This window comes from Paroedura picta, chromosome 3, assembly GCF_049243985.1.
Source record: "Paroedura picta isolate Pp20150507F chromosome 3, Ppicta_v3.0, whole genome shotgun sequence".
NCBI classification, from domain to species: domain Eukaryota; kingdom Metazoa; phylum Chordata; class Lepidosauria; order Squamata; family Gekkonidae; genus Paroedura; species Paroedura picta.
The window spans coordinates 10,357,410-10,371,988 of NC_135371.1; the positions used below are offsets into that span (position 1 = coordinate 10,357,410).

General features: G+C 46.5%; 1 protein-coding gene across 1 annotated transcript; it reads left to right on the forward strand.

Moving 5' to 3' along the window:
- The first annotated feature begins 375 nt into the window (after positions 1-375).
- Positions 376-10,353, forward strand: LOC143834426 (lymphocyte antigen 6 complex locus protein G6c-like). Its single transcript, XM_077331262.1, has 3 exons — positions 376-525; positions 8,646-8,762; positions 9,873-10,353. Exons 1-3 carry the CDS (start codon positions 474-476, stop codon positions 10,079-10,081), a joined length of 378 nt encoding a protein of 125 aa, XP_077187377.1. The 5' UTR covers positions 376-473; the 3' UTR covers positions 10,082-10,353.
- The last annotated feature ends 4,226 nt before the right edge of the window (positions 10,354-14,579 follow it).

The following is a 14,579-nucleotide window of genomic DNA, read 5'->3' on the forward strand; positions in this document are numbered from 1 at the left end:
AGTGAACAATTCATAGATAGGACAATGTCCTTAGACCTCCACAAGTGACAATAAGGTTCTAAAGTTTCTGTCCCTTACGATTAAAACCCCACTGGACCTGCTGCAGCCTCACTGGCTGGGGAAGTCCGGCTGTGAGTGACCCACAGCTGCCAATGAGGGTTGATGGCTCCTGTATGAGTGGAGAATCTCACATCTTCCCATTATGGAAATTCTTCTTAACTCTCTGGCACCTTAACGCTCAGGCATGCCTTCTCTGCATGCCTCCTCTTCATCTTTCCAAAGCCAAGGCGTGTCTCTTCTCCCCAGGCTCGTCATTGGCTGCCCCAGGGCCTGGATGAGCATAAATGCTTCACTGCTAACAGCGGACATCTCAAGGCTGTTTGGAAGAGTCCTCTTTCCAAAGCCAAGTGAGCTTCATCTGCCTTCATAGGCGTTCTGTTACATTCATAAGGACGCTCTCTTGGTTATTCAAGATGAACAAGTTTCTTCTCCTGGGCTTTGCAGCTTTGTTCTTCTGCACAGTCGGTAAGTAAGAGAATGCAGAGGGATAGATAGATAGATAGATAGATAGATAGATAGATAGATAGATAGATAGATAGATAGATAGATAGATAGATAGATAGATAGATAGATAGATAGATAGATAGATAGATAGATAGATAGATAGATAGAGAGAGAGAGAGAGAGAGAGAGAGAGAGAGAAAGAGAGATAGATAGATAGATAGATAGATAGATAGATAGAGAGAGAGAGAGAGAGAGAGAGAGAGAGAGAGAGAGAGAGAGAGAGAAAAAGAGAGATAGATAGATAGATAGATAGATAGATAGATAGATAGATAGATAGATAGATAGATAGATAGATAGATAGATAGATAGATAGATAGATAGATAGATAGACTGCAGAGATCAGATCTCTGTGAACTAGGGTTGCCAGCCTCCAGGTGGGACCTGGGGATCCCCTGGAATGACAGCTCCTTTCCAGACTGCAGAGATCAGTTCCCCTGGAGAAAAAGGGCAGCTTGGGCGGGGGAAGGGTCCCTGTGGCCTTGTGTCCCATGGAGATTTAAGAATGCCAGCCTCTATGACCTTGGACCCAGTTGACGTCCCTGCCCTCCCCACTCTCAATTCCCAAATCTCCAGGAGTTTCCCAATTTGGATCTGGCAATGTTCCTCCCAGTCCCCCTCCAGAGGCCAGGTGTGACCTTGTAACCCTACAGTGAACAGTTGAACCATATGATGGAAGTCTGTGATCTGGGATGGGGGTGGAGGCAACTGGTTTTCCCCAGCAAAACTTTGACTCCATGAGGAATCTACATTTCTAGATTCAAGTGGGCAGCCCTGTTGGTTTGAACAAGCAGAACAAAGTCGGAGTCCAAAGGGACCTTTAAGACCAACAACGTTTTATGCAAGGTGTGAACTTTTATGTCCACGGCACATTTTGGCAGACAAGGCATTCCTAGGCATATAAAAGCGTTTAAAGTCTTTTGAAGGGGTGTAACTCTAGATGCTGTTTTAAACAGCTATAGATGCTGTTTTAAATGTTTTGTTGTGTTATTATCCTAATTTTCTTCCTGCTTTTATCATATACATCACCTTGAGCCAGCTAGCTGGGAGGGCAGTTTATAAATTGAATACATAATAATAATAATAAGCTCATATTAAAACTGGAGCTGGTCATGAAACCCCAAAGACTAATAGGCCCTAAAATGATGCATACAATAGATTTGGGCGGACGCATTAGAATCATAGAATCATAGAGTTGGAAGGGGCCAGACAGGCCATCTTGTCCAAGCCCCTGTTCAATGCAGGATCAGCTTAAAGCATTCAACTCAATAGCTAACGACAGTAGCAAATAAGTGCTTTCTACTCATTTTTTTTGCCAATGCATTTTTGCTTGCTCCGTTCTGCAGAGGTCATTTGGACCGGGTTCATGCTTCCCTACACCTTGCCAGGTCTTCCCTGGTCTCAAGGGTTGCCAAATCCAGGTTGGGAAACTCCTGGAGATTTGGGGATGAAGCCAAGAGGACAGGGGCCTCAATGTCAACGGTCCACCCTCCAAAGCATCTGTTTTCTCCAGGGCATATTGTGTTCTGTCGTCTGGAGATGAGTCGTAATCCCTGGGGATGCCCAGGACCTATTCCGCACACATAGGGTAATGCACTTTCAATGTGCTTTGGCAGCTGGATTTTCCTGTGTGGAACAGGAAAATCTCCTTCTAAAGTGTGTTGAAAGTGCATTATCTGTTGTGTGCAGAATAGACCCGTCCCACCTGTAGACTGGCATGGCTGAGCACCCAGACAAAATAAAGTAGCATTAGATCCAGACAAACTGATTGTGTCACACAAGGTTCTTCTCTGACATGAAACCAAAGGCTACAGCCTCTTCTTCCCATCACACCCCCTGGCTTTCCCCTAAATGCGGCCCCAGGGGGCAGAGTGAGGGTCAGCTCAGAGGTCTGTGTCATGAAAGAGGAACAGATGGGAAGGGTCCCTTGCCTTCCATTAGCAGAAATTTTCAGCTGGATCCGATCGATAGGTTGCGGGGGGTGGGGTGACTATAATTGTGGCAAAGGTGCCTCAGATGCCAAGGCCATCAAATGTAGTTTCATAGCCACACCCTCAATGGGTGGATTTTATAGCATAAAAGAAGCAGCACCAGAATCGTTCACGTTGTTTGAGAGGCTGCTCCTTTGAAGTGTGAATTCTTGGGTGTGGTGGGCTTGGGCAGAGTTCTCATGGCACCCTTGAAGGATGAGGAGAGAGTCGGCTCCTCAACGGAGGGTTGCTGCAGCTTCATTTCAGAGAGATCTGAGGGAGGATGTGAGTGCATGAAGCTAAGGGATGCCCTGAGTTCCTGAGTGCCTAAGACATTCGGCTGTGACTCTAAGAAAGAATGTCCTGTCTGCAGAGAGGGTGGGCAGAAAGCGTAGACAAGAATGCCCCTTCCCTTTCATAGAGGCTTAGCATGTGGAAATGGGCAACTGAGGCTTCTCATGAATAGTATAACATGGGCTGTTTCTGCACTGCAGATTAGAAGTCCACACCCCTAACCACGACACCAAGCTGGCTTGCTGGTAGAATCTTGAGAACCGCGAGGGGGATGAAAACCAGCTTGTTTGAGATCTCATTGAACTGCGGTTTATTGCTAATCATCTCCATCCATTCATCTATATCAGGCTGTTTCAACCAAGGTTTCATGGGACCCTGGGGTTTCTTGACAGCCCTGGAAAGATTTCCCGAATGGGTGGGCGTTAATTATTTTCAAATACATGTTTTAAATTTATTAAACATTTATTGGGTGACAGGACCGTAAGTGGTCATAATGACCTATGCCCCCTCCTCCAAAAAACGGCCACTGATGGCCCTGGAGGGGGTGGGAAGGGGAGGGGCCTTGGGTGGGCATGTACCCAGCTCTGCTTCCCCACCATATGCTGCATGATCACGCCACTTTGAGGGTTTCTCAAAGCCTGAAGAATGTTTCAGGGGTTTCTCCGCTCTAAAAAAGTCGAGAAAGGCTGATCTACATCTTTCAGAGTCTTCACAACTGTAGGGAACTTGGCATCCAAGACAGTCGATGTGGGGTCATGGTGAAGGTGTCAGAGTAGGTCTGAAAAGACGCGGGTTCTAATACCCTTTCAGCCCGTGAAGCATTCTGGGTCCTTTCGGGCAAGTCCTTTTCTCTCAGCCTAACCTACTTGGCAGGGTTCTTGTGAAGATGAAACATGAATGCTGCCTTGATCTCCTTTGAAGAAGAAGAAGGGGATAAAATTCTATAGATGCCACTTCTCCACACCTTGTTCCAGTCCCTCCACCTTCAAATTACTCTTTAATTTTACTGCTTATGGTGTGCTCCATGAATGGTGCACAGTCTACAGCAAAAAAGTGGCTGGGAAGGGAATCATATTTACTTGAGTGGCACTTCCAGGGGGCAAACCACATTCCATTCTTATCAGTGTCTAACACGGGCGTGAACTCAGTGCCTGTTCACATTTCCAGTGTCATATCACAGCTGGCCTGCATAACAAAGTATCCACTTTCTTCATTGCAAAGAGGTGGCGTTCGCCACGGGCAGTACTTAGCCAGAGAGTCTATAAAACGACTTCTGTCAGCAACAAGGTCAGCAAATGGGGAGGTGAGAGCAGTTTGGTCTCTTCTTGTGTTTTTGTAAACTACACTGAATTCAGAGGATTGATTGGCTGTTTTGACAAAGGTTTATCATTGGCTGCATTTGGCTGTGACACAGTCTACTGATGTAACAGAACTGATTTTTGCTATATATTCCCGGTCATGTAAGGAGATCACAGTCTGACGAAGAGTGTTTGCACGCGAAAGCTCAAGGCCTGAACACATCTTTATCGGTCTTCAAGGTGCTGCTGGACTCTGATTTTATTGTGCTACTTCAGACCAACACGGCTACCCATTTGAATCTGTCAGCAACAAAAAGCTTTCTTTCTTTTGCTTCCTTTTTTCTCTCTCTCCTTCTGGAGTGACATTGGCTAGGCCGGGAGAAAATATTGTATTTATGTGACATCCGAAACGGAGAGACACCTGTCTAAATCCACAGACTTCAAATAGCTTAGGAAGGCATTATCTTGGCTCCAAATTGCACAGTCCATCTTTGTGCCAATTTCACCAGTTCATTGGCAGGCTGCAGTCGAGAGCCAGCAGGGCCGGATGGCCCGAGAAAAGCGATCCCGTGAAAGCAAAGGGTTTGCAGGGTTATAGCAGTGGTCTGGTAGAGGTTGATGGGCTTCACGTCACTTCCTGGCCTTCTCCTTTGGATCTCTGAGGGGCACACCTGTTGCCTGGCAGGTAATTTTTGTTGTTGTGGCTGCCTCCTCGGGGTCAGGTTGCCACGTACTTGCTTCTCACATCCTCTCCCTCAGAGGGTGGACTGGGAAGCCTACGATGGTGAAGCTAGAAAGAGGGACGAAATACAAGAGCTATTTTGTCTCTGGACATGCCGCTTGCAAATACAGAAGAATACATTGAGGGTGCGTTATCTGGACCGCTGCCTAGGAAGATCAGGGCCCTCCGGGATTTTAAAGTGACTTTAAGAGCCAGCTTGGTGTAGTGGTTAGGAGTGCGGCCTTCTAATCTGGTGAGCACTGATAAAGCCGTTCTCAATAAGCAGTAATCTCAGGGCTCTCTCAGCCTCACTTCCCTCACATGGTGTCTATTGTGGGGAGAGGAAAGGGAAGGCGACTGTAAGCCGCTTTGAGACTCCTTCGGGTAGAGAAAAGCGGCATATAAGAATCTTCTTCAGTAATATCAGGGCTCTCTCAGCCTCACCTCCCTCACAGGGTGTCTGTTGTGGGGAGAAGAAATGGAAGGTGATTGTAAACCACTTTGAGACTCCTTCTGGTAGAGAAAAGTGGCATAGAAGAACCAACTCTTCTTCTTCTTTCTTCTTTCTTCTTTCTTCTTTCTTCTTTCTTCTTTCTTCTTCTTCTTCTTCTTCTTCTTCTTCTTCTTCTTCTTTTTCACAATTCTGGAAGGTCTGTAAGACAGAGCTGTTCTGCCAGGCCTATGGCTGAGAACAGGAAATCAACATCAGCAATATGCTGGTCTCCCTATCTGAGAACCCTATATCTGAGAACATCACCCCACTAATAATTCCCGGTTTGTCTCCATGACAACACACTCCTTAAACTGGAGAGGATTGGCCCTCAGTGTGTGGGGGTCCCGCCAATAAAAAAAAGGGCATCTGCAGATGGCCTTTGTCTTATTGGTGGGACACCCCCAACCAGGGATAGTGGTGGCTTTTAATTCCCCTCCTCCTCCTTCTGGCTACATCTTCTGGCTCAGGCCTCCACATGTAGTCTGTAATTAGTACGAAACTCTCCTTCCTCCCCTCCCCTCCCGCCCGGGTTTCCACACCTTCTCTTTACATAAGAGCATTCTGGCACAGTTCCAGCATCCTTAATTTGTTGATACCTGTGTGCCTCATTAGATACTCTCTTATTCCTCTCACGCGCACACCTGGAATGATTATCCTACAGGTGAGTATTGGCAGACAGTTTATGATCCATGCTGGGGATTCTTCGATCACAGTTTGAAAAATGAAACGGCCTGTGTTGTAATGGCGTCAAATCACCAGCCCAGCTATACTTTGAGCAGTTTTGGTTTCCCTTTAAAAGGATATCCTAGCACGGGGGGGAAATAGATAACAGAGCAAATAAAAGGATCTCCAAACTGCTTTGTTTTTCATACCCACAAAAAGCTGCATGAAATTTAGGAATGCAAAGACAAAACAGTGCGGAAAGAATGTATTATTTCCACTTCAACAACAACAAAAAGAAAGCTTATGGGCAGGAGAATCAGGACAGGCAAAAGAAAATAGTTCTTTGCACAGAGAGTGATTAAAATGGGGCATTTTCTGCACGAGGATTTAGTGATGGATAGCCAAGGGATGACACTGCTTTAAAAGGGCATCAGGTAGGTTCGTGGTGGACAACTCTGCCAGTGGCTACTAGCCATGGTGACTGAGGGGAGCCTCCTTGTTTGGAGGCAGGCAGCCTCTGAATCCCAGAGCCAGGAGTCTTTTTGAGAAAGGGCGGAATAAGAGTTGCACCGTAAATAAATCAAGGAAAGGCCTCGGCCTCTGTGGGGTCTTGCTGGGCCTCCCAAGGAACTGCCTGGCCAGTGTGTGAGACAGAACACTGATCTAGGTGGACCACTGGTTTGATCTAATTTCTTCTTATACTCTTCTTATTTCCTTAAGTTCCTAGGAAAGAAATTTGCAGTCCCCAAATCCAGGGAGGAACGTAGAGTAGGGAAGCTTCAAAAATATGCCTTTATTTGACGTATCCAATAAAGTGAGGTCCGGCTCATGAAAGCTGATCAGCACTATTCATTTTTATGAAGCCACAGGATTCCTCACTTATTTCTGACTCCAAGATCAACAGCATCTGGAAGTATGGTTTCCATGTCTGTCGACACTGCTGGTGGGGGGATGGGTGGCACTTTCCGGGGACGGGGAGGAATGATGCAGCATGCCTGGAAGTGACGTTGGTATATTGAGCATGTTGGGTGGGATGCCCTGGTTTGGCCAAAAACCAAAGTGTTTGGCCAAAAACCACTCTCCCGACAATCCAGACGTGCCAACTGTCCGGGCCAAGGTCAGGAGGCCGACGGCCCGGACAAGAACACACTCCCCTGGGCTAAACCTAAAGCTGAAACTCTAGAGCAGTGGTCCCCAACCTTTTTATCACCGGGGACCACTCAACGTTTGACAATTTTACTGAGGCCCGGGGGGGGGGGGAGTAGTTTACTCCTCTACTCTCAACCATTGCCCTAACGCTCTCTGATTGCTATGGTAATGTTTAAACATCCCTTCAAAATAAGATCTAGACATGCCACAATAATGAACATAAGGAACATTTTATTTTCATGGACATTTTAACTCATGACAATGACAAATCAATGGGAACCCTGAGCTTGTTTCTCTGCAATGAGAGACAATGACACCCGAAGTGTGTTGTAAAGGGCTGGGGGGGGGGAGGCGTCCTTCGGGGCCCACCTCCAATTAGTTGAAGGACCACATGTGGTCCGCAGCCCACAGGTTGGGGATCGCTACTCTAGAGGACACGAGGAGAAAGGGGGCGGCAAACGGAGACAAACCCCAGACGCGGCCGATGGACGTGCGGCATGGAAGAGCATCCGGCGAAACGGATAGACCACAAATAGCGGGTCTAGAAATCAAAGAGTCAGGGAAGGAGGAGAGAAGAGGCTGCGAACTGGGGCGGGCAGTTAGAGGATCCCAGCCACGGAACCCCAAGGGAGCGTAGAGAAGGAGGTAGTTCAGAGAGAAAAGGAGCAAGGGGGGGGGGGTAGGAGACAAGGGCGGAGAGCAGCCCTGAACTTACCTTCAGCAACGGATGGAACCGACAAACAGCGGTAGTTTGGGTGATAAGCCTCAACAAGCCCCATTAACTGGAGAGAGGGGAGGGAACCCTCAAGTTAGCAACAACCCCTCGGCTCCAATTCTTAGGGCAAGAGAGGCCGACGGAGCGAGGATAGACCTGTTGAGAAAGAAAGAGAAGAATTACTTACCCGTGCAGGTTAGAGAGAAAGCAAACAGCATCATGGGAGAGTTAGCAAGGAAACAGGAAGTAGGAACGGAGGTATAAGAGGAGAGGGGAGGGGCAAAGAGGGGGATATAAGGAAGGGAGGAAACACGCGAGGGTCGGTGGGTGAAACAAGGAAATTGTATGTGGTGGAGGAGCACGGAATAAACGGAGATTGCAAAGACTCTCAACCTTTGAGCTTTCACTTCATTGGACTATAGCGAGTTCAAGCGCACCTCAGCTCAATGGCAGAAGGAGTGGGCGGTAAAAGGGGCGGGGCTCCAAGACCTACACCAACCTCACTTCCCAGTGACATCGGCACACTGTGTTAATTTGCAGCGTTCTGTTTTGGGAGGGGTGTGGGAAGAGTTGGGGAGCTGAGGTGTGTTCTGAAAGCAGGAAACCCCCACTTGGACCAGGGGACCCGGCAGTTCTATGCATAAAGGAAAGAGGATGACATTTCTCCAGTTGGGCGCATGTTAGATTCTTTTGAGGGCTGATCAGCATTGGCCCCTCATGGCGGAGGGTTCATCATGACTTCTATTAAATGTCTTTCTGTCTTTCTGCTTCTCTCCTGCAGCTCAAGGCCTGGTGTGCAAAGTCTGCAAATTCAGAGTGGGTGCCCTTTGTTTTTCATCGGATGACCCTTGCGTAGCCAAGGAGGGACAGCATTGTGAAAACACACAAGTTTATTTAGGTAAGGGACAGAGTTTTTCTTTCATGCTGGAACACACCTCAATGTATGGTGCTACCTTATATTGAATCAGAGATTTTGCCTGGCTCAGACGACATTTTCTGAGCACAGAGATGCCAGATGGCAACTTTTATTTCTATGGGGTGATGTGGGATGCCTCTGGGGGCCAATCTAGGCTGTCCTTCTAACCATTAAGATAGCTGGGTGATTACTTTCAAGGCCATACGCGGTCAGGGCCCAGTGTACCGGAGGGACCGCCTCCCCGCCTATGCCCCCAAAAGAGTTCTACGCTCTACTGCCTCCAATCAGCTAAGGATCCCTGGCCCTAAAGAAGTCCGTCTGGTCTCGACCAGGGCCAGAGCATTCTCTGTTCTGGCCCCTACCTGGTGGAACGAGCTCCCAGAGGAGATCAGGGCCCTGACGGAGCTTAAACAGTTCCACAGGGCCTGCAAAAAGGAGCTCCTCCACCAGGCATTTGGCCAAGACCAGATGTAATCTACAGCGACCAAGGGCCCCTGCTCCCCCTCACCCCCCCTCTCAGAATTCAATCAATAAGCCACCCCCCTCAGAATCCCATCAACAAGTCCTGGAGCTGTTTGTATTATGATTGTTTACTGTTATACTGTGTTGTGTTTGGTTGCAATTGTTGGTTATCGATGTACATGTTCTACAGACTGTTTTATGTATGATTCTCTGTTATAATGTAAACCGCCCTGAACCTCCGGGGAGGGCAGTATAGAAGTATGATAGATAGATAGATAGATAGATAGATAGATAGATAGATAGATAGATAGATAGATAGATAGATAGATAGATAGATAGATAGATAGATAGATAGATAGATAGATAGATAGATAGATAGATAGATAGATAGATAGATAGATAGATAGATAGATAGATAGATAGATAGATAGATCTTCCTCATGTGAATCGGGAACCAGTTTGCGCCATTAATTTCTGGATGGGAAGCGGACAGTTATTCTGTATGGAGGAATGGCATGCTAGGCCTTCCTTTGAGACCAGAGTGAAGTGGTTTTCCTGTTCTCCCCCAGCATAGGGCGGCGCTTCCATTAGCTCACACTTTTCCTTTTCTCTCTCTCTTTCTCTTCCTAGGAAAACTAATACTCTTCACCAGACAGGACTGCAACAAACAAAGGGAGCTGTGCAATATAACTGAGCAGAGGGACAACGTCTTTGACATGAACTACAACCGGACTTGTTGTAACCACGAGAACTTCTGCAACGGAGGAATCGTCAGCAATCCCAGCTTCCCGCTCATAGCTGGACTCAGCCTGGTACTGGGCAGCTGGCTGGCACACTAGCAATGAAGGTCAACAATGGAGCCCATCATTCCCACTCAGGCGGTAACCCTTGGACTATCCGGGCAAGATTCCCACCCCTCCTTCCCTTCCGGAGGGTCCTCGTCTCAATGGTAGCACTATTGCAGACAACAGGACTTTGGACTTCCATGTCAAACACAGCCTACCAGCCATGCCTGGGGGCCCGACCAGATCGATCTCCTTTGACTTGCTAAATATTAAACCACAATTGGGGCAAGACTTCTCTTTTTTTAGGGGGACAATTGTGTCTGATTTTCAAAATAAATAGGTTAAAATGACAAGTCTGACGTTTGTATATACATCAAAACCCTTCTGTGCATTTTCCAGAGTCTCTACATATTAGCAACATGAGCGTACCAGGTGTTCAAAATTCAAATGAGGGACAGGAAGGCTCTGCCCTCCACATAGCCCACCTTCTCTCCCTCTCCTGCACCAATGATAAGAGAAGCCAATGGAATAAATGTACATGGATTTTAAAGCAGACAGAGGCAATTCGTGTTCCTAAGTCAGCCTTTTGCAACCTTTTTACCATTGAGAAACCTTCAGGCTTCAAGGAACCCCAGATGTGGCACAATCCTGCAGAATATAGTTGGGAAGCATAGCTATGCACACGCCTACCCAGGCCCCTCCCCTTCCCTCCCTCTCCAGTCCCATCATTGGCCATTTTGGGAGGGGAGAACAGGTCAACATGATCATATATGGTCATATCACCCAATAAATGTTTCACAAATTTTAGAAATATATTAAATATGAATTAACTCCCACCCATTTGGAAAACCCTTCCAGGGCCATAAAGAACTCCCTGGGTTACCCAAAACCCTAGTAAAGGAAAAGGTATCCCCTGTGCAAGCACTGGGTCATGTCTGACCTTTGGGGTGACGCCCTCTAGCATTTTCATGGCAGACTCAATATGGGGTGGTTTGCCATTCCCTTCCTCACAAAACCCTAGTGGAGAAAACCAACTCTAAGATCACATGAAATGTGATCTCATCAAACAGTCAGTCCTTGAGCAGCTGGAACAGAGAGCTGTGATTTCTAAGACTCAGCATGGGTTTTGTAAGAACATGTTAGACCAATCTCATCTCTTTTTTCAAGAAAGTGACTACCTTGCTGGATCAGGAGGATGCTGTGGACATAGTTTATCTGGATTTCGGTAAAGCTTTTGATAAAGTTCCACCTGACATTCTTGTTGACAAGCTGGTAAAATGCAGTTTTGGATCGTAATTCTGTCAGGTGGATCAATAACTGGTTGACTGATTGTACCCAAAGGGTACATATTAATGGTTCAGCATCCTCTTGGAGAAGAATGACAAGTGGAGTGCCCCAAGGATCAGTCTTGGGGCCTGTGTTGTTTAACATATTTATAAATGATGTCGATGAGGGATTAGATGGAATACTTATTAAATTTGCAGATGATACTAAACTGGGAGGGGTAGCAAACACGACAGAAGAATACAAGATGATCTTGATAAGCTCAAGAACTGGTCAAAATGTTCCAGTGCCTAAACCACTCTAACAAGCTGTAACAAAGTACAGAAACATGTTCAGTATGCACAATTACTCTCAAATTTGTGTGAGCTCAATCCAGCGTGGCTTAATTGGAATTCTGTACATGAACTCTGCACCCTTCCTGAATTCTCCCACTTTTTCACCATGCAATCTGCAGTGTATATTCTGCGTTCCATTACAAAAATCAGATTTTTGTCACAGCTTCAAACTAAAAGTGGGCGGACCACCGTGGTTTGCACTTTTCTCCTGATAGGTTAATTTCACAGTCACGTTTTTCCACTAGCAAAAGGAGTTCTTTAAACTGTTGTAATTCTTCTCTGATAGCCATCTTCACAGGGTACAATGGCTGTTTCCCCCCTCCCCCATTTGTGTACAAGCATAACGTTCATAGAAAGGAATAAGATTTGTTCATACTTTTTTTGAACAAGGGGACAAAGTCTGGCATTAATGCATGCTCTTCCAAGACAGCTTGAGAAATGTCAGAGTGATATGAAACAGGGATTTGGGGGAGGGTTGGGAAGGTTTAAAGGTAAAGGTAAAGGTATCCCCTGTGCAAGCACCGAGTCATGTCTGACCCTTGGGGTGACGCCCTCTAGCGTTTTCATGGCAGACTCAATACGGGGTGGTTTGCCAGTGCCTTCCCCAGTCATTACCGTTTACCCCCCAGCAAGCTGGGTACTCATTTTACCGACCTCGGAAGGATGGAAGGCTGAGTCAACCTTGAGCCGGCTGCTGGGATTGAACTCCCAACCTTATGGGCAGAAAGCTTCAGACAGCATATCGCTGCCTTACCACTCTGCGCCACAAGAGGCTCAATAAAATGGGAAGGTTTACAAGATGCTAAAGACTGCCATTGTGCTGTTAGCACTGCAGGTTGCCCACACTACTCAGCAGAGAACTCGTGTGTGAGCGCATGTGCGTTTCCATGCACTTGTGCATACCTGAATGAATGAATTCTCCCTTGCATTCCACCTCCGAAGCCAGGGCTGATTCTGCACATGTTGGATACTGTCCTGTTCTTCACAGGAAAATTCAGCAGCAAAAGCACACTAAAAGTGCATTATGCAACAAGTGCAGAATCAGCCCAGCATAGGACTGTGTCTCAAAATTAGTAATTGGCTTCTCTCCTTTCTCAGCATCCCCAAAGTCTCTGGGGGCTATGCACATGATTCCCAGCTCTGGCCAGGCGTCGTCAGGGTAACTAACAGGGTCAGGATGCTGCTTGAGATAGTTAGTTGGCTGCTAGGCTAAGGAATGAAAAGTATAGGATGCGATGTCAGATTTGGGAATTGACACCGCCCCTCAACATTTCCAGTACTATATGCTGTAAGTACTGTAAGTACACATTTGTGAAATGATTAAAAGCTCTCTTTTAGCAAACAGAGCTTACAAACTATTATGCTTGTGTCAGGTGGCTGTTGGTTCCCTCTCCCCCCGCCCCCATCAATGAAGATTGTACAGTTCCCCAACATGTTCGATCTTCTTAATGTCTCACTTCTTTTGACAGGAGACCTTATGGCCATTTCCGCACAGAAGGGTCAAACTGTGTGATGCCTCCTCCCTGCAATAGCAGGATATTAAATCATGCTGTTCCTCCCCTCCACACTTTAACGCCTTCCTGCCGCAGCATCGTGCCTTTGCCCCTTCTAACATGCTGCACAAAAAGCAAAAGAGAGAGCAACGTGCTCTTTCACTCGCCGCTCCTTGGCCTGTCAATCAATGGAGGCAACCAATCAGGGGTTTGTTGGTCTAGCTTTTTTTAAAAAATGAAACTTACATGTGGCAATGCACTTCTTAAGTGGGGCGCTGCCTCCATGCTGCCCATGCCGCTTCTGTGCCACGCCGCGCCATCTCCACGCCACCCGTTCCGCCTCCATGCCGCCCATGCCATCACCACACTGCCAGAGCTCCTGCCACGGAAAATTCAATTAAGAAAACAATAAAGTAGAACAGCTGAGCATCATCAGAACGCCTAGAAAGATAGCTGGTGACATTTTTATATTGATGCCTGAAGGGAATTCTGCTGACATATGTTCAGAACCTGGTGGGATTTGTTCTTGGTAATCTTTGTACAATCTTGGTGTTAATTATATATTATTATCTGCGTTTGATTAAATCACACATTATATTTTGCCCCCATTTTTTTATTAAAAAAAATAACTCACAGTAGTTCTCCTTAGACTCTGACTTGGATGGCCCAAGCTAGCCAGATTTTGTTAGATATCAGAAGCTAATTCTTGGAGTGGGGACCACTTCAGACGTATAGGTTGGAGGGGGGAGCCCGAGGAGGGCAAGGTTTGGGGAATGGGGAGGGGGGCTTCAATGGGGTATAATGTCATAGAGTCCATCTTCCAGAGTGGCCATTTTCTTCAGGTGAACTAATCTCTATGGCATGGAAATCGGTTATAATGCCAGGAAATCGCCAGCCACTACCTTAAGGTTCACAACCATCCATTTGATGTAAATAATTAATTTCACAAGAGTTCCCCCCCCCCCGTGCAGGAGAAGAAGAGTTGGTTTTTAGGCTACAAGACAGAAATAAGAGCTACCTGACAAAGACTCATGGCTAGAGAAGAGTAGGCACAGATGACAAAACTCACAAACTAACCAACAGAAGACCACCAGAAGAATTTTATAAATGCTCAGACTTCTTTCTAGAATGTGTTGATAATTAGTACACTAATTAATGTAAGATTAATGTCTCAACATTTCCTTTCTTGTTTATCTTTCTGTAAGTTAATAAAACATTTTAATCGCAGGAGTTGTTTTTTATACCCCACATTTCTCTATCCTAAGGCAACTTGAAGCGGCCTACAATGGCCTTTCCCTTTCTCTCCCCACAACAGGTACCTCGTGAGGTAAGTGGAGGTGAGAGAGCCCAAATCTAACCAGTAAGCCTCATGTGGAGGAGGCGTGGGGAATCAAACCCGGCTGTCCAGATTAGAATTCATTGCTCTTAACCACTATACCA